The sequence below is a fragment of the Gavia stellata genome, chromosome 3, assembly GCF_030936135.1.
Source record: "Gavia stellata isolate bGavSte3 chromosome 3, bGavSte3.hap2, whole genome shotgun sequence".
Taxonomy (NCBI): Eukaryota; Metazoa; Chordata; class Aves; order Gaviiformes; family Gaviidae; genus Gavia; species Gavia stellata.
In genome coordinates, this window is record NC_082596.1 from 78,982,430 (window position 1) to 79,001,634 (window position 19,205).

Below are 19,205 nucleotides of genomic sequence, written 5' to 3' on the forward strand. Positions count from 1 at the left end.
CAGGGAAGGAGAAAGCAGAACGGCTGCAGGACTTTGCAGAGCTGACACTACGGAGTCCCTGGCAGCTGACTAAAGCACTGTGGTACGTACGGTACAGCCAGATGAACAGGGGTCAGGCTGGGCTGTAGGGAGGTTGAAGAAAGCTGCCAGATTCCCTGCATGACATTTGGCAGCTCTGTAAACCACAGTACCTGAAACAGTCCCTGCCAGACAAAGGGAAAGAGGGATGGTAAAGTATCCCCCCACCGCCCCCAAACATCTGCCCCCTCTTTGGAGCGACCTCATATGACCTCCACCAGCTTTACACTGCAGCCAGTCTTACCCCGTGTCTGAAAACCCCAGATGGTTGTCAGAATGAAAGTCACTTTCTCAGTATTGGGAGCCAGGACAGGGTAGCTGAGGGAAAAGCCTTTGCGCTTTTATGTTCCCAGTATCAAGCTGTCTCTGCTGGCTGTGCTCGAGAGCTTCAGTCAATCCAGGTGCCGCCTTTCGTTTTCATTTGTAAGTCTGTTTCTGCCTGTAGAAAATATTGCTGCTGGTCATTTCCAGCACCACCACCCTTCCACCATTCATTGTCACTGAAAGGTGCACAGAGTGACTGCAATCCACCAGGCTGGATTTTACAGCAGCATTTTACACCCACCTTTGGAAAAATCCACCCACCAACATCCTTCAGGGGGTTAGAGAGGCCTGTTGGGTGGCTCCTGGCTGAGGGAGGAAAATGATGGACACTAATACTGTGCACATGCCTGTGCTTTACATTTACAGACGTTTGGGCACCTCAGGCTCTGGTAGGAGCAGTTGCATGGCTCACTCCAAAGGGCTGCACATCTCAGGAGGACCTCCTGCTGGGAATTGCAATGCCTGGGGCATCCTCTTTCCCTTACAGCTTTTTCAGAGCTCTTGGGTGACCACTGTTCTGCCAGTCCTGCCCCAAACTTCACTTTTGATCCTTCAATTCTGTTTACACTCAAGGCATATTAATTTCCATAGTTTTTCTGTATAGTAGACAACTCTCGATTCACATCCTTGGCTGCCCTTCTCATGGTCTCTAACGTTGTTATTAAGGTTTGAATGTAGATCTTTTTATGGTTCATTCACTAAAGAACACCTGCATTCCAAACTGACATCTTGTCACTACAGATATCCACAAAATAGTGTGTTTTACAGTCTTGCTTTTAATGCTGATTGCCTCCGCAATAAAGAAGAATGCTACTGGGAAAAAAGAAAAAATAAAATGCTTGCCTCTGAATTCCTTATTCAAGGATATCAACTTCACATTACAGAGAAGCAAATTAAGGACATACACTGCACCATTAGAAAGCATCCATTAAATAAAGCTAAAATTGAAGCTAAAATTACATTCTTTTAGTGACTGCACTTTATGTGGCGGTATCACTCCTCGGTGAGCTCTCAGAATGAGCTGCCTGTTGGAAAACTGGATGATGCCTCAGCTTAATCTTTAAACCTCCAGTGTTATCTGCCTAACAAACCAAACTAATCTCTGTGATTTATGTAATTGTTATTACAAAAAAAAAAAAGAAGGCTCAAGAGGAACATGATCAGAGTTTATAAAGAGCTCCAAGGTTACAGTAGTCTTTATTGGAATAAATGATCCATCCTGGGATCCAGCTAGAAAGGGGGTAATGGCAAGGGACAACACAGCTAAAACTTCAAGAAAGCATTTCTGACAATATTTTTGGACACTTCTTCTCTACCAAAGCCTTGAATAACCCTAGTGACAAAAATATTCATTTCCCCCTTATCCCCCCATTCCCTTATTTGATACTCATCATCCCCTTCTGTTGGACGCGCAGCCACGCCACTGACCACAGGTCAGTGGATCCACACTGGATTTGAGAAAGAGAGTGGCAACTGGTCATAGCTTTCCAAGGACCTCTGGCTTCAGGGCTAGGTACAATCAGCTGCAGTCATCAAGCTCTACCTTCAGGTGGGAAAGCATGGCTCCAAGACAGGATACGCAAACCTCTGCAAACAACCCGCAGAGTTTTCTGTGCTTTCTGGACTGGCTTTCTTTCAAATACAAAATCAATTTCAAAGTTTTCCAGTCTTTGCTGGTGTCTCCAAGAAGTTTGGGAATCACTGGTGTAGGGAATTGGTTTTAAACTACCGTCACTTCCCACACCGCCCTGTAAATTACTATCTAGAATAAAGATCCCCAGACTAAAGAGGATAATCCCAATTTGCATTGTGGCTATTCAAATTAAGGCCAAAAGCCTAAGAGAACTTCATTGATATTGAATATTTGTGTCAGGGCTCAGGGAGCACACAAGATTTTTTGGTCTGTAAAAAATAGATCACACTTGTAAAAACTTTGCAAGCTTGCATAAAAAATTCTGACAACTCATTTCTTTGGTAATGTCTTTGTAGGTGCCTGGTGCTGTTTGTGTGCCTGGCTGTTCTGTGCTACCGCGCATCTGGGTAGTGCAGACCGTCCAGCTTCAGTCACTTCCATCGCAAGAGGATCAACAGGTGATAAGTAATTGAAGCATAAGAAGATTAACTTTATTGATAATATGTGCACAGTTTTGGCATCAGAAAATCATCAGTGGTAAGTTTTACCATCAAAAAAGAATTAAGGAACAGAGTACAATGTAACATTAATTAATTACACAGTCATAAGGCAAGCAAATATTAATATTTAGTTACAGCTGAAAAAGCTGAGATGCTGGAGAGATTACAGGGGCTTCTTAAAGATGTCAACATGAGGTTCAATATTTGTTGTAGCTTTACTTTTTTTATCAGATACATGTGTTCCACACTAAGTGCTGTTTCCCATGGCTCATAGACTTGCCTTAGGATGTGGCAGGGAAGTGTGGGCTCTTACTATAACCTGTCTCATCAGGAGTAGAAGAAAGGCCCGAGCTACACTCCTTTTCTTTGGTGGCTTTCTAAATAAGAATGTATAGGACTGCCTTGAATTTGTTCCACCTGAATTCAAAAAAAAACCCCAAGAACTTCCAATAATATCTGAAAGCTTGACATTTATTTGGAAAAAGCACATCCCTTAGCTGTTCTAAATATGCAAGTTATCTGTACATCATAAATAATATCCATATAAATATGCTCAAAATATACAACATATTATATCAAAATGTCCCTAGCTTTAATTTGCAGCCATTTTTCTGGGTTGGGTGGAAACTCCCTATTCTGTAATACTTCCACCTATACCTGTGGTGATGGTCATCTGACTATCCACCATGGCCCTGAGTTGTGTTTTATTCACCGCTTCTCCAATCAGATTCCCCTAAATAGTGCATGTGTCTTTATTGCTAACATACTTAGGAACTTGCATTAGGCTGTGTGAAAACATAGTTTATCTGCTTGCACAGTGTGCTGTTTTTGTAGCTTTTCCTCGTCTTTACTTATTAATTCCATACTTTTGTGTCAGCAACTTCAGCATTGTTTTTTTCTTCCTGACCAACACAGAAAGCACTAAACAACATAGGGGTGAAAACAGGTTTCTGTGAAAGCCTGTTAAAAACACTCTCTCTATCCAGAGGAGAAATTCTTGCTGGTGACCTATCAATTAGCCAGTGTTAATGTGTTTCATACCAGTGGTATTGTTTTAGCTTTGCAGTGAAATTGCTAAGCGATAGCACATGGAATGTGAGAGGGGAACAACAGGGCACTAAACGGCGTGTCTAGGTTCATACAGGTTAATGGTTATTCCTCTTTCAAGGATCACAGCAATAGTTCAGCTTACTTTAGGAGAATTTTCCTAATTATGTGCAGATTTATAGCATCCTGGTTCCACAGGTAAATTTATAAAGGCTTGAGGGAGATCATGGACTTCATATTTGCTCAAGTATTCTCACATTTTCTGCTGCTGAGGCGGATAATGCCAAAGTCGACTTCTGTACTGCATTACAGAAAAAAGGCTTGAAAAAGCTGTGGTTTTTGCCAAAGCTGTTGATGAGGTATGACATGACAAAAAATTAGAGAATACATCAAAACATGATATGCTTTCAGCCAGCCATCAGAAAGAGCTTGCTTGAATTTGCTCCGGATTTTTCTTTGGTGACAGACCATACAGTCAAAACTGAGACCCCACTTCTTAGGGATGTTACAGGTGAGGTGGGGAGCCTAGCGACATTTTTAACTCAAAACTATCACTGTGAGATAAAGGATGCTCTCTTTTGAATAAACCTCTAGGTTAGAGGTCAGGGTTTGATGCTTTCTTTTGCCACAAGACAAGTTTTGTGTCTCAGGAAAGTTATCTGGGGTTAGATTTATAAACAGATTCAGAGCTCTAACTCCCTGCAGTGAGAGCAATTCAGCTATGTACCTTGATAGAACTGCTGCTTTATCTTGCCATGCCACTGTCCCCCCCATTGCTAAGAAGGGATTGTACCACCTCTTCTTGTTCGTCCTGCCTACTGATGCTCAGAGAACTGGTAGGTGAGACCCCTCTCCTGTCACATATTGCCATATTCTGCACAGTGCTGCGTGCTGAGAGTGAGGATCAGGTGTGGGTGGGTCAACCAGAAGGTGAGCACATCCACTGGTGCCTCAGTGTGGGCAACCAGTGCCACCCAGCAAAGTCAAATTACAGAAAGAAAGTTCAGGAACCAGTTTATCCCAGCGGTCAGACCTCACTCAGCAGCCCTCCGTGGCTGGAAGCCTCCGTTAACCAGCCAGCTCAGGTAGGCTTATGGCTGGTTAGCAGAGCTGAAGTGGCATAAGGGCATCCCCAATATACAGATAAATATAACCCACAAAGTACCGCAGTGTTTATCGTAAAACTAAGGTGCCATCTTCAATCTATTCTCGTGAAGGAAGTGTTTCCAGCTTTGCCAGCTGCCTGGGGCTTCTCTTGAACAAAGACTGCCCCTCACAACAATTTGCAGACTAGTTTTATGGTCTGGATGTGATGCAGACTTAGGAATAATTTCCAGCCATCCAACTGTAAAAGGGTAAAAGATCACTTACCCATCTCACCTACTAGCACTTGTAAGAAAGAGCGACAAGAATATTCCTGCATATTACATGACATTTCTTTCCTGATGACCTATGTAAATATTCACCACTTTTTTATTTGTTTCTTTGTTGTTCTCACCCTTGGTCTTCTAATCATATTTAACACCAGGATGGAGCTACAGCAAAAGAAATTGCTGCATAAACAATGGTGTATTTCAATATTTACTTTAAACTCTGCTTCAGTCCTCTTGGACTGAAACCATTTTGCAGCTGCATTCTTTGTATTTAAACAGGCTTTCACAATTTAACACTTGCTCAGAGTTAGGTAAATTAAATTCTATTATTTCACATGTTTGCATAACGATAAAATTTCTTGGCAATAGCCTGTTTTGTTTGCTGATTTGGCTGAAGCAGATAGCATGACAAAAATACTGAATAAGAACATTTTAACTTTAATACTTGTAAAGGATAGAAGCCAGACAGTGAAATAATATTTTTCTTTATTTTTCAGTACTCTAGGTTTTTGGTGAGGAAAAGGTCATTACTGGTTGGTTACAGGGCTATTGCTGAAGTTAATTCAGATTAATAACTGGCTAAAGTGGCTAACGTTCTTGTAGAAATTTTATTTGGTGCAGAGAGGAAATCAAGAGTTTATTACCATACAGACACAGAGGACTGAAGCCCACCATCTGCACTCATCACTAACAAATGTCAACCTCCAAGTACAGTTTCCACTTCTGATATGCATTGAGTCTGCTGTTAGAGGGAAACCATGGTGGTGATGCCGGTGGTAACCTTGGAGGTTGGCTCACTTTTACGTGTAAGGCCTCACATTAGGTCCCACACTGTTGGCAGTTGCCCACTTTTTAACGATAGCTCTGAGTTCAGTACATCAGGTCCATTTTATTACACATAAACTTGTATGATTCCTGGCCTAAAGCCCACAGTAGAGGTGCCTGTTACTGCTGGTCAGTAGTATTATCCTCCTGAAATATGAGTTTAACTTTGAATCAGTGCCTTGCAGAGATTTGTGGTCCTTAGGAAAAACAGGTTTATTTGAGATGGGAGAAATTGTTTTCTATTCTTACTGTGCTCAAAGACAGTGGTTCAAAAGAATTAGAGAGCAGTTGATACCACAGCCACAGGAAGGGCAAAACCTAGAGGTCCAGAAAGAAAGAAAAAAAAGGAAGAAATCCTTCACTCCCAGGGTGTCTTCTAATTTTTTTTTTTGACGGTTTTTTTTTTTCACTCTTCACACACAACCCAGAGATAAGCTGTTTACATAAAGTATAAGCACAAAAATTACTCTTCAGCTTGCAAGGAGATCTGGCGGACATCCACCAGGGAAACTGATGCTTTAGGCTGCTGATCTCCTGGGAGCTGCCTGAATATGAGCCAGCAGTGTGCCCAGGTGGCCAAGAAGGCCAACGGCATCCTGGTCTGTATCAGAAACAGTGTGGCCAGCAGGAGTAGGGAGGTGATCGTGCCCCTGTACTCGGCACTGGTGAGGCCGCACCTCAAATACTGTGTTCAGTTTTGGGCCCCTCACTACAAGAAGGACATTGAGGTGCTGGAGCGTGTCCAGAGAAGGGCAACAAAGCTGGTGAGGGGTCTGGAGCACAAGTCTTATGAGGAGCGGCTGAGGGAACTGGGGTTGTTCAGCCTGGAGAAGAGGAGGCTGAGGGGAGACCTTATCGCTCTCTACAACTACCTGAAAGGAGCAGGGACACTTTAGGAGGCAAAGTTTCATGCATGCTGCTTTAGTTTTTGTTAGCATCAGTTTGGCTCTCATTGAAACTTCATAGAGCACAGTTTTGGAGCAGAAGTAGCAGACCAGCTTTCTAGCAATCCAGTGGTACCCCTGTTAATGGTCACTAATTGGCCCCTGCAAACCTGATGATGTTTTCTTAATGAGGAAACCGAGAGGATGTTGAACTCAATTTATATCAACTGGCTGAGCAGCTCTTCAGGCGCTTTTCTTCAGAGATAACAACACATTACTTAAACCAGAGGCTTTCAGCACCTACTGCTCAAATATTGAGGCAATTCACATTAACAGCTCCCACACAGAAGCCCAATTTTTTGTTTTGTGTTTATATGTACCAGATCTCAGTCAGTATGTGAGCTCTCAAGCATCAGTAAGAAACACAACCACTGGGAACACACAGAAAAAATATCATTACACACACAAAAAGCTAAAAGTATTGCTGACGGTGACTTCAGCAATCTTTGTCCCAGTCTCCCTTTGTCATGCTGGAGATGTATGTGCCTGTATGTATATGTGCATTGGTCAGAGAGCACGTGAGTCCAGATAGACAAGGACGTACACATTTTTTTCAAAAATAGGCTACAAACAGCAGGTGAAAAGCCATAAGGAAATTGTGCAGTACTATGTCTTTTGAGCAGAGCTTTTTCATCCACAGACATCAGAGAGCAGAGATACGCACGCGAAAGAGTTATGCTAAAAAACCAGCCTTGAATCCCCCCGGTATTGCTTGTGGAAAATGTGCAGATGAAACAAATCAAATTAGCAGCATAAGTCTTTCTGCTTTTCCAGAAAAGCTTTGAGGAAGATTCCTTGTGTTGGCTAAAACAGCCTCCTGTTTAAATGTTATCTACAGGTTTTCCAGGTTGGTAACCGCCTGATGTTGTCTCAGACCTCTTGCAATATGATAGGAGTGCAGCTCTGCTGAATGTTAGGATGCTTTTTGCGTGTTCACTTACTTGCTTGGGGTTTGTGAGCATTTAAAAACTGTCTTTAATTTCTTAGTAGACGCTGAACTCCAGATCAAGTGAACGTACTGCACAGGTATGATGAATGAAATTTCCTCTCCTGAAACTTCTTTGGCTTTGTTGTGGATTTGGTGGTTGTTGTTTGGTTTTTTGTTTTTTTTTTTTTTTTTATCAAGCTCTCCTGTGAATTTTAATCACAAGGGCTGTGTATGATTTGGGGATCTAAAACATAGATTTCCATGGCATAAACAGTTGTTAACATGGAGGGCTGCACTCATTTTTGTCTGCCTACCATGTTTTTTGCTCTGAAAAATATTTCTATCTTAATCTTAAAAACTACCAATACCCTAATAATGCTGTCTGTCCCTAAGTACCCACCTGAGCCTTCCAAAATCAAATGTTTGCTGAGGAACCTAGATGTCTTGTCGGGTGGAATTTACAGCAACCCAGTCACAGCCGACCAGGGTGTACACAGGTTTCAGATTTAAAACCAGAAACCAGCTTCTGACTGGAAACAGAGAAGATGGAGGCAACCACACAAGTGTCTGAAAACTTGTGCTGGAATAAGGGTTGAAAGACAGCACCAACTTACTGCTCTAGCACAGGGTAACAGGCGGAGGGGCTTTGCAGTTACAGCGCGGGGGGGTTTGCTATGCAGGAAGCAATCCCATTACAACTCAGAGAGTCCTAATGCTTGTAACAAAAAATAAAAATTGAAGAAACATTTGATTCCATAGCAAGGAAAGGCTATCCTTTAAAAGGATTATAGCAAAATAAGGAACAACTGAAGCACAAATATAGATGCTCTCAGTTACTTCCAGGAGAGAGGCTTCAAGACGCTTTCGGTCTTACCTGGCATGACGGCTTTTATTATGGTACATTAATTAGTGTAATTTATGTGAGGAATTTATATTCCAAAACCACTCCCAGTGAACCAAGCTAGCTAACTGTCCTCTATTTTCATTTTCTGCATAATTGCCACTGATGGGAAGAAGAAGAGAATGCCCTTTTCAATCTGTGCCTTTCTGCAGCAAGGTATATGTTAACAGCAACATCTTTATTACTAGAAAGTGTCTTCTAATCTGTACCTCAGGAGAAATCCTAGTTCAGGTTTCATGGGAAATCATAGACAAAGGTGGGCTTATTATGGCTGTGGATAAATAATTGATAAGGTTTAAAAAAAACCAGCCATACAAGGAATGGTCTTGGGAAGTTATAAATATTTCTATGAAATCAAGGGAATGAATGACTAATCCATATTTGGGGCCAAATCATGAGATTGGAAATATTTCTACCCATCTCTGTGGTGTGGGTTGACGGCAAGTTTATGTCTGTTTTAATATCAAGCACGCTTAACATTCAATGGGATCAGGAAATCCCATAAACGTGGCTTTATCTCTAAGCATTGACTTGAAGAGCACTCTTACAGAGGAATGCACTCATATACTACGGCCCCTGAATAGCACCAGGCAGGAAGCTTCAAAGGGAATATAAAAAGGTAAAGGAGTTGATTTTTCTTTTCTTCTGTACAGAGTCCAGATGTATCACTGCAGAACTAGGTATTCCATTGTGGTTTAGTACTGGGTCCATTAGTGCAAAAACCAAACGAGAAGTATGGCTTAGATGATCACAGGTGTGTGATTGAGATTTGACTACGCATGTTAAGGATAAGTGTTTTGACTTGGGGAAAAGTGTTAAATGAGCACAAAAGGATGAAATTCAGGTCATGCTGACATTAAAGACCTGAAAAAGGCAGTAAAATCCTTATAATCAAAGCAGAAAAAAAGACACTAAGTCAAGAAGGAATTGTGAATACTAATCAAGGCAGTAAAATAATATCAGTATGAGTAATGGAGACTAGAAAAGCGATACCCCCCCAAACCTAGAATCCAATTTGATAAAAGTTAATTCATCAAATTAAAACATTCAAAATATCAAAAAATTCCACGGGAGAGGGAAATAGAGTGTGCAGACGTATGACGGAAAAACATTGTCACTACCCATTAATTGAGCTTCTTCTCTGTATTCCAGATAATCAGTAAAACATTATGTTAAATTACCTCCCTGGAGTACTAAATAAGTCAACAGACAGCCATCAGGATACAAATTTGGTGAGCTGTCTGAATAGGTGTAAATCTGAAGTGAGCTCCATGTCAGTGGAACAACTGCAGTTGTAACTGGCTTAGATCCCTGTACCCATGCTTCTGTGCTCAAGTCACGGCACCAATGCTTATTCTTAAACATGAGTATCTTCAGCAGCTTTCCTGAGAAGTTTTGCTAAGGAAGCTGTTTTTGAAGGAGTTAATGGCAAGGGAAAATTATTCTCTATAAAGTTCTGTACAGGGATCATTTACTCCCATTATTGCAATAAGCAATGGCATTCTCCTGATACCAAACCAAAAGTGTTTACTCTTGCTAAAAATCTCTGAGCTCTATTTCAATTATTTTATCTTGGGTACATCACTATTAAAAACAATTTTTTCCACTCTACAGGACATTTCATAGAGCCATGACAAGAGAAAGCACTTTTCAGCACACAGATATAAAAGCAATTTCTTCTGCAGCTGTACTGGTTTCAAAGCTTTATTTAAAAGTTGGGACCTTAAATGTCCCATTTATTTGAAATTTGATATTTATTTCACTTTCAGTCAATGCCTACTGCTGTAGCTAACAAAAGGGAAAATTAATTCAAAACCGTAGGCTTAGTGATTAGCAAATATAGTTGCTGAATCCTGGAACATATACTGTGTTACTGTTAATTACCTTCCATGATATTTTAAAATCTAAAGCTATTGTTGGATGAGGTTTGTGGATAAATCTTTTGGAGAAAAAAACCCCACAAATAGCAGCTTCTTTCTGCATTATCAGCCTCTGGGATTGGATTGTGAGAATGCTGAGTGTTACACTGATTGAATTTTTTTCTGAAATGATGTTATGAGACTACCATCTCTGCTCAGATGTTCATTTCAGTTGAGGAATGGCTATATTACATTCAGTTTAGGAACAATTAAAATAAGCCAGGCTCAGTATCAATATAACAGTTTTTGCACAGCCCTTGATGTCAGTTTTACAATACAAATTCTTAGCAGACTTCTGTACTGGTATAAAATCATTCCTTCAAATTGATAAATCCTCAGCTAGGTAGAGCCGTAATCAGTTTCCGACAAGCAGAAAAGGCAAGGGGAGAAGTATGCGAAAGTTTCCAACCTGGATCCAAAGAGCCAACTGGAAGCAAAAGGTTTATCTGTTCCCCATGCACCTCTCACTGTGCTTTCGTTTGCACCAGGGAGCAGTCTCAGAGCATGCCATCTGGTGTGGGTTTTTTGTATGTTTTTGCTTTTTAATGAATGAGGGAAACTAAAGAGGTACACTCTAACTGGTAGTGGGTGTTGAGCCTGTGGGACTAGCCTGCAGCTAGTCCAAAATCCAGGAGTTCAGCACCAGCTGTTTTGCTCTACAGAGCTGCTCCTGTTGCCCTGTGCTTCCTGACAACACAGATGCTGCCAAAATGCCACCTGTACTGCCGTGCTTACTGCTTGCGAAAGCAATTTTCTCCCCTGATTCTGAGTAACAGTCACAACTTTGCGCAAGTACCTGTTGCAATCAGCCTGCTTTTTGCTTGAGCAACTAGTTGGCTTGACTATTCAGGAGGTTACACCCCAACAGCCTTGCCCTTGGCAGTTCCCAAAAAGCCTCTAAGTTTCTGTGAAAGTTTACTGATGAGTTTGCCAAGCCTTCAGTCACACTCTTCTGCATTTCTGTTTCCACTTCTGCCTAACCTTGCTACTATTGGGGTTGAAATCTTTGCCAAACCTCCCAGGTTAGCACATTTCCCTCTTTGTACCATCCCAGTTAGAAAATGTTGTCGCATGGCAACACAATGCAAAGCATTCATTCAGTTACATAGAACAGTCTAGCTAAAGGCCAATCCAGCCCTACACAGACTCATTTCTGTGGAGAAGCGAAAAGAGAAAGAAAGGGAGAACATTCACAGGTCCCAGAACCCTTCTTTATTTGGAAGAATGGCTTTTAAATGAAGTCAAGCAGTATCTTGTTTTATCATTCATTTATTTAACAAAGAAAGGAATGAATTCAAATACCCCACACAATGAACACATATCTATTCCCTGATATCAAGATGCAGATTTGCTTGTGAACAATTTTAAATGAATCTGTTTTCTTACTATTGAAGTAATCTTGTACTGTGCATGGATTTGTGCAGAAGCAATATATTTTGGGCTCAATCCTGTAAACACATTAAAATAAGTAACTTGTTACATCCAGACCACTGAACTCAGTGTGGTTACTTACATGATGAGTAAAATCATACTCAAAAGCCTAGCTTTCACCAATCTAAATTTAGGCATCCAAATGACAGTGAAAATTAGAAGTGTAACTCTCTAGGCTCACTATAGCGTTGGTGGAGAGACACAAGCCCTCGCCAGGATGTAACTCTGCCCATCTAAGGGTGTTCTCCCAGACAAGACGTAGAGGGTGCTGATGGCAACTACAACCAGAAATTGGTCAGATGTCTCAAGCAGAGCGAGACAAGCTTGGACTAAACTGTTTACAGAATTGATCTCATACAGCAAAGCCATTATGCATACAATTAACTTTAGGAATGTCCTTATGTTGCGCTGATTTTAATAAAACTGGTCCCACATTTAAAGAACTGAATATATCTATTCTATAATTATGAGGAAAAAATATTGAAGCATTTATTCCCATTAACATTTTTGTTGCATCTGGGACCTCTTACTTTTTTTTTCTGGTTTGGACAGCCATATGGTTTGATGCTCTGAGAACTTTCTTCACTTAACGTAAGTGCTTTGGTAGATCTTGATTAGTATATTGACATGGTATTTTCCCACAGGTTACTGTGGAGTTCTGGTAGAGCTGACTAAATGCACACTGTCCTACACCCATCCAAGACTTCAATCAGTACTGCTTAATAGCCTGGAAATCAAAGCCATTTAAGCTCCACTCTTCCTCCCACTCTTATGAAAATCCTAAACCTAGTCAAAAATCTCTTGATTAGTTTTAGCCAAACCACACTCCTCCAACAGCAGGTGACTGCAAACGGCTGGAAAAGCTTCCATGTAAAGTAACTTTAAAGGACTGTAAAAGTCATCAGACTCAAATCAAAGTACAAGATAAATCTGCAAGCACAGGAGTCCATTTTCTAAGCAACTGAGGAACGTACACTATGTATCACACACAAAAATAAGCCCAAAATCTGTACTCAAGCACAATTCTACTTTGAATTATACAATGAAAGTATATACTGTACAGGATCCCACTAGCAATCCTGTTTCCTCCTCACTCCATGTAGCAGGACTAAACAAAACCAGCTTTACTCAGAGAATTTTGATCTATCTGCTGATACGTTTGCATTCAAAATAGAGAAACATTTTTAAATTTATGCAATCAGTGCAAAAGGGATTTAGTAATATTAACTATTGGCATCAGAGGTAATACAATTATTTATCCAGAAAAGATCACTTTATCCAAGCGAAAGGATAAGGGGTATTTAAGTATGGCATTTAATCTGCAAGGGAGTTGATTTTCCCTTTCCAAGAACAGAACAATGATGTAAGAACCAAATTTTACCCTCGCACAAATTTGAGAGCTCCATCGGCTTAAACAAGGTTTGCAGGCAAATGCCCACTTTGTTATATTTTTGGCAAAAGAAAAATAAGAGCTTTCAGGCAGAAATCTGCTTTTCACCAAAACATCTCTAGCCTATTTTAGAAAAAATGCTAAATAAAGTAAATCGAAAATTAATAGAGACTGCACTTTGCTTTGCTCCATGTATTAGGAAAGGCTGTATTAAACTACCTGAGCATTTGTGTAGTACTCAGAAGGTAAAAATGCTGACATAGGCAGTGCATCTGGGGTCTTCTAAAATTACCTGAGACACAAATCTTGTGTCTGTATCTAAAATCTAAAAATCTAATGGCTTTAAAAACATCCCAGAATCTAGCTTGACAAGGAGATCTTGTCATCAGTTTTTTCTCATTGAAGTGCTGGGAAATTTCCATGTTTATCCTACTGTTTTAGAGAGAGGTTTGAATATACCTCTGCCTGTGATTTAGAACAATGTAATTTAGGAAGCTAAATGCCAAAAAAAAAAAAAAATATGTTTAAAAGAAACACTTTTCTGACAAGTTGGCATGGTGTTTAAATGACATCAATGGGAGTTGCTCAAAGATCTGGGACACCTGAAATACTCCTTTGGGAGACAGAAGTGTGAGCAGACTGAGCATCTGCTAAATGCACTTCTACCTATGATCACGCAGACTTAACCTAGGGTATTATTACTGCATATATAACACATATCTAATGTATGTATCTATCCGTGAAGAGAATGGAAAATAGATCACTGCAAAGATAGATGTGCCTCAAACTACTGAAGAGTTGAAAAAAAAAAGCTAATTTCAGATAATTTTAATTAAAAAGGTTAAAATAAAAATACATAGTTCAAATATTTTTAAGATATTGGTCTCACAACTAGTCTAAATATAAAATCCGTAAGTCAGAGTAATGTGCTCTTAGGACAGGGGCAGAGAGGAACAGTGTTGTGCATATGTGTGTTTGTGCATGTGCTGCTTTTTCTTGGCAGTGGCAGCAATATAGGTTTTATTTTCTTTACTGTATTTAAATGTAAAATTGTATCTTTTGGCATGAACGGAGTGATTCGGATACTGGATTTGTTATGATTTGGAAAGCTTTTTCCCCCTCTATCTGTTTCACTGAATTTTCTTGCAGAGAAAATTTCTCTTACCCTAGGGCAATCAGCTAATTTCTTCCTGGAAAACAAAATCTAATGTAAAGTAAAAAAAAAATCACAAATTATAGAGAACCAGTATTATTATACTTTCTGGAGATGAACTGGTGCAAGGATGGAGTGCTTTCTTTTGACTGAGTTAGTAACAGGGAGAACTCTTTAGCTGGAAAAAATAGGCAGCTGATCTTAATTATTTTCATAGATGGTAAATGTGCGTTCATTTTACTGCACAGCTTTTCAAAGACCACTTGGCTTTGTATTTTTCCATTTTACTGCAGAACACAGCTAGAAAGCATAGTGCTACATTCAGATCTATCCCCATTCAAAAATGTTGCTCATTGCCATCATTAGATATGGTGTTTACCCTTGCTATGTAAGTGGCTGGACCACCAAAGTGGTGCTCAAATGCAGTCTCACAGGATCAATATTTCTTGGTACTTTTTGCTTTTTTTGTACATAGTTTTGAATCATTATAATCTGTACATGTTTTTCTCTATTTGCTTATCATAGCATAACCTATTGATCAATGGCTCTAAACACAAAATGGAAACATTTCCACTTTGCTTTTCCTTGCATACCTCCCTGGTATTCTGGTGCAATGATCTTTGCATCTAGCATGCTCAAATAAATGAAAGCCCAAATCTTTAATCCTTACTATTCACTTCTAATTTCTTTTCACAAGCTTCTGAGAATACCAAATGCTGCTTTACTACTAAGTACTCTGGAAAATCTGGCCCAAATCCCTGCCTTTTTCTTTTTAGTTACACATCTGGAATTTCAGATACAAAATAACAATGTCATGAATGTGGGTGAAGACAGACAGAACAAAGAAAAACGGTATAAAAATCCTTTGTGTTTCCTCACCTGCCACTACAAAAGGAATTAAAACTGATAACTTAAAACTCAAACATTATTTTAAATATTTACATCAATGAGGTCCAACATGATATTCACTTAAAACACCATAAGAATGTTCCTCTAGGGGCTGACTAGCGTGGGTTGGACATGGCAGCAAGATGAGACAACGCTTTGCAAATACAGCTGCTTTTTCTGAGCCAGCTTTGTTTGTCAGACACGTGCATATAAAGTAAAAGCCGGAAAGAGAAAAGCAGATCTATGATTATGCCTACGAACCCCCAAGAGCCTGAGAAGGCACACAAAATGCAGTGCAGTTGCATCCTTCCGTGACCAGCCTGACGGCGAGTGCTACAGCAGAGAGAGGAGCGCGTTCCCATACGCACACACCAGGGAGAGGAAGCCTGTGGGATGCCACAACTCGTGCAAACCCACACGCTGCAGCAAGGCTGGTTTACTAACGACACACAGAAAAACCTCCCCGTGTGCCTTTCCTATCTGCTCTCCTCCCTCGGCCTCCCTGTGGGACATGCCCTTCCACACCCTCCCAAAAATTAAACCGAACTAGGTGAAGGCTTTATGTGACTGGGCTTGGCTCACAACTGGAAACCACTGACCTTGTAGCTTTCTGGGTTAATTACAAGATGGTATCCCTCGGTACGGCCTTAGTCGTACTCGAAAGAGCTGAACTGCAGTCGGAGTGATTTACAGCCCAGGAAGATCAGCCCTACAGAGCCCAGAGCTGCCGCACAGCATCGCTAAACCACCACGTTCTTCCCAGCACTCTGTGAGCCCTTTTTGGTGGTGTGAGCTTCAGGAGACTGCACAGAGGGCTCCGTGACTAACAGCAGAGCTCCCTTTTCAAACCTCATGGAAACAGAAGACAATGCCTAAAAAGAAAATTAGGTTTGTACTCCTAGCGCAGCTTTAAGGGGTAACATAATTATTTTTTTAAAGCTCAGGTATTACTTAGTCACTTGTTAGAGAAACCTGACTGAAAGTTTATGAAACTGAGTGAAGCGATGCAATCCTCATGAGTGGTCCAGCGACACCGAGGGGCTATAGCTGCACCCAACACTGAAGGCCAACGTTGCACTCTGCAAAGAAAACATCATGTCACAAACAGGTGTTTTGGGCTTTTGGCAGCAATGGGACATTGATGGCTTGGATAGTGCTTGAAATGTCTCTGAACTTCATCTCTGAAGCCTCAATCACATGAGCAGTCAAGTAGCACAGGCCTTGGGGACTGGGGAATTACAGGAGGCCAGAAAATACACAAGCCCATTAGTACTCATCATAATTATTGAAATCTGTAAAATAGGTATTAGAATAAGTCTTTGCAGTAAGATGTGGATTGAAGTATTTGTTTCTCTCCTCCAGAATCAGGTTGTTTTTGTTAAATGCCTGGGGAAAAAAAAAAAAGAAAGTGGTAAGAAAATGAGAAGGACAGAAGAAAGGTAGCCACTAAGTGCTCTTTCACCAAGGCAATTTTTGTGGCAAGTATCTGTGTATAGTAAGTCAGTTAAAAATGCATTGACAAATACCTGCAGACTTACAAAAACATGCGTTTGCATGTATCTGCTTATATAATAACATTCCTGCAAAAAGCAATGCTACTCAATAAAGCCCAGCATTTACCCCCAATATTATAAAATTAATTTTATGACTAAAAATACTTTTTAATCATACATATTCAGTTCTTCTTATTAGAATGATTCATTCTTTTTTTTTTTTTTACTGAATAAGAATTATTTTCTCTTTACTGCATTAATTCCTTGATTTTCAAATGCAATATATGAGAGAAATGTCTGATGGTCTTCAGAGTGTAAATCCTGGTTTTTTGAAAGTTATACGGGTATTTAGAGTATGAATTTTTGAAGCTTTTTTTTTTTGTTTCTGTAGCTATCCAGAGAGATGATTAGTGGAACTTGCAAAAGCTTTAAATTAGGTACATATTCCACCACTGATTACAAACTTTAGACTTTTCTTGCTGTTTTTAATGAAATTCTTTAAAATGCTTTTGATTAGAAAGAAAAATGCAGAAATTAAAAACTGGATTATCCTGGTAGGATTTAAGAAAAATCCTCATTTACAAAAAGCTTTTTGCTGCATGAATAGACTGCGTAATCTGAAGATACTGAGCTAGGTATTTTCAAAATGCTCATCCTTCCTTAATTCAGTGGATCAGAAAAGCAGAGCTATTCTAAAAGGTCATAAAAAGAAAATAGGTGTTTGGAAACAATGATCATATGATATAGATATCATGCCAAACTCTCAGCTAATGTAAATCTGTACTGCTCATTTACAGAACAGTTTGGGTATGTACACTAGCTGAGAGTCTGACCCAGAATATATTCACCAGATACATCTCCTGTATAAAGACAGTGCAGGAAGATTAACAGTGCCCTTGACACCACATCATTAGAGCCAAAGGATTATCTTCAATATATGTCATGATGATTGTTAATGGGCCTATTTACTTCTTGAACAAGCCACCAGGGAATACAATTAGGAAAAAATACCCACAAAACAAAACTTGACCTGTCTGGTTTTTTCCAGGAAAGGCTGCTGCCTTATGTATATAAATTACATATACACACAAAATCTAACTTCCTATGTAATAGGGACTGACAAAGGAAAGGATCTGTAATTACAATGCTTCAAGTGAAACCTATTTTTGTTATTAACAATCAGCATCATTTGAGCCCAAATGCCACTGCAGAAAACTAGCAAGAAGCATTCTTTTGATACAGCAGAACTGTTGTCTAGGACCATATACCTTGTGCACTATAGAGCTCCCAACCCACTTCTCACCTTGATGGCTTCTACAGAATCATATTTGTCCAGTTTGTTGATATGGTTGGTAATGCTGGTATTTAGAGGAGCTGGTGACACCGGATGGATGACAGTTGCGTCATGGGACTGTTGTTGATATCGTTGGCAATAAGTGTAAACAAGCAGGGTAAGAAGGCAACCAAGTATTGAGCTACTTAATCCCACTGCGATCATGTGAAACATGTTGAACTCTGCAGAGTGGAGAGCAGAAGACAATCTTATTTTCAAGGAAGTAGCAATAAAATCTTAAGCTTGGGGAAAAATGTAAACAAGTGCTTGATTCAAATAAGGATAAGGGAAATTTCATGTGTTTCCCAGAAATATCTCAGTTGCAATGGTTTATCCCTACAGTAGCAAATGCATTGTACTTCCCTGAAGAGATCATTATAAGAATCTTAGATACCCATACATGTCTGTAAGTATTAAGACTGAGATTTTTGAAAGATGCTTAAACAAGTTCAGAACTCAAACAACAGATGAATGAATTGCATTTTGTATGTTTGAATAGTTCAGCAAAATTTCTTTCTTCAGACTGTATTACAAAGCCTTGTTATATAGAAATTATGTATATAAGGCACATACATAGCTTTTTTTTTCAGTGAACTACAGTATCACCTCCTCTGCTGTTCTACTAGTTCTTTCTCTAACACATAATGACTTGTGGCAGAACTAACAAAATCCTGGTATCTTTGAATCACAATCCTGCTTTCCCTAAAATGTTTTCTGTATTCCCTTTTTTTGGTGCATGCCCCAGAAGCAGTGGCATACGTTTTTTCCATACCCTGCTTTGATTCTTGCTGGGTCTCACTGTTTCTGTATCTTTGATGTACAGCAAATTTGTTCCCTTCTCCAGCCTTCAAAATTTTTTCTGTATGTAAGGGGGGGATGAGGAAGAAATGGCAGTGTTTTAGGGGAAAATGGAAAGGAGAGAGACTGACAGACAGACAGACTCCTTAAAGCTTAGTGTGCTTTTAACCATAGCAGCCAGAGAGTGCAAAGTCAACAACTCAGAACCCAGCACTCTCCTGTCTGCTCTGCCCTTCAAAGGTACTAT

General features: G+C 39.9%; 1 protein-coding gene across 1 annotated transcript in view; it reads right to left on the reverse strand.

Annotated features, from left to right (window-relative positions):
- Window positions 1–11,707: 11,707 nt before the first annotated feature.
- Window positions 11,708–19,205, reverse strand: part of SEMA5A (semaphorin 5A) — a 345,320-nt gene continuing 337,822 nt past the window's right edge. The window contains exons 22-23 of the mRNA XM_059836141.1: window positions 18,131–18,342; window positions 11,708–16,720 (exon numbers count right to left, since the gene is read on the reverse strand). Of these exons, the coding sequence (XP_059692124.1) occupies window positions 16,601–16,720; window positions 18,131–18,342 (332 nt within the window). The 3' untranslated portion in view covers window positions 11,708–16,600. The remainder of the gene's footprint in view (window positions 16,721–18,130; window positions 18,343–19,205) is intronic.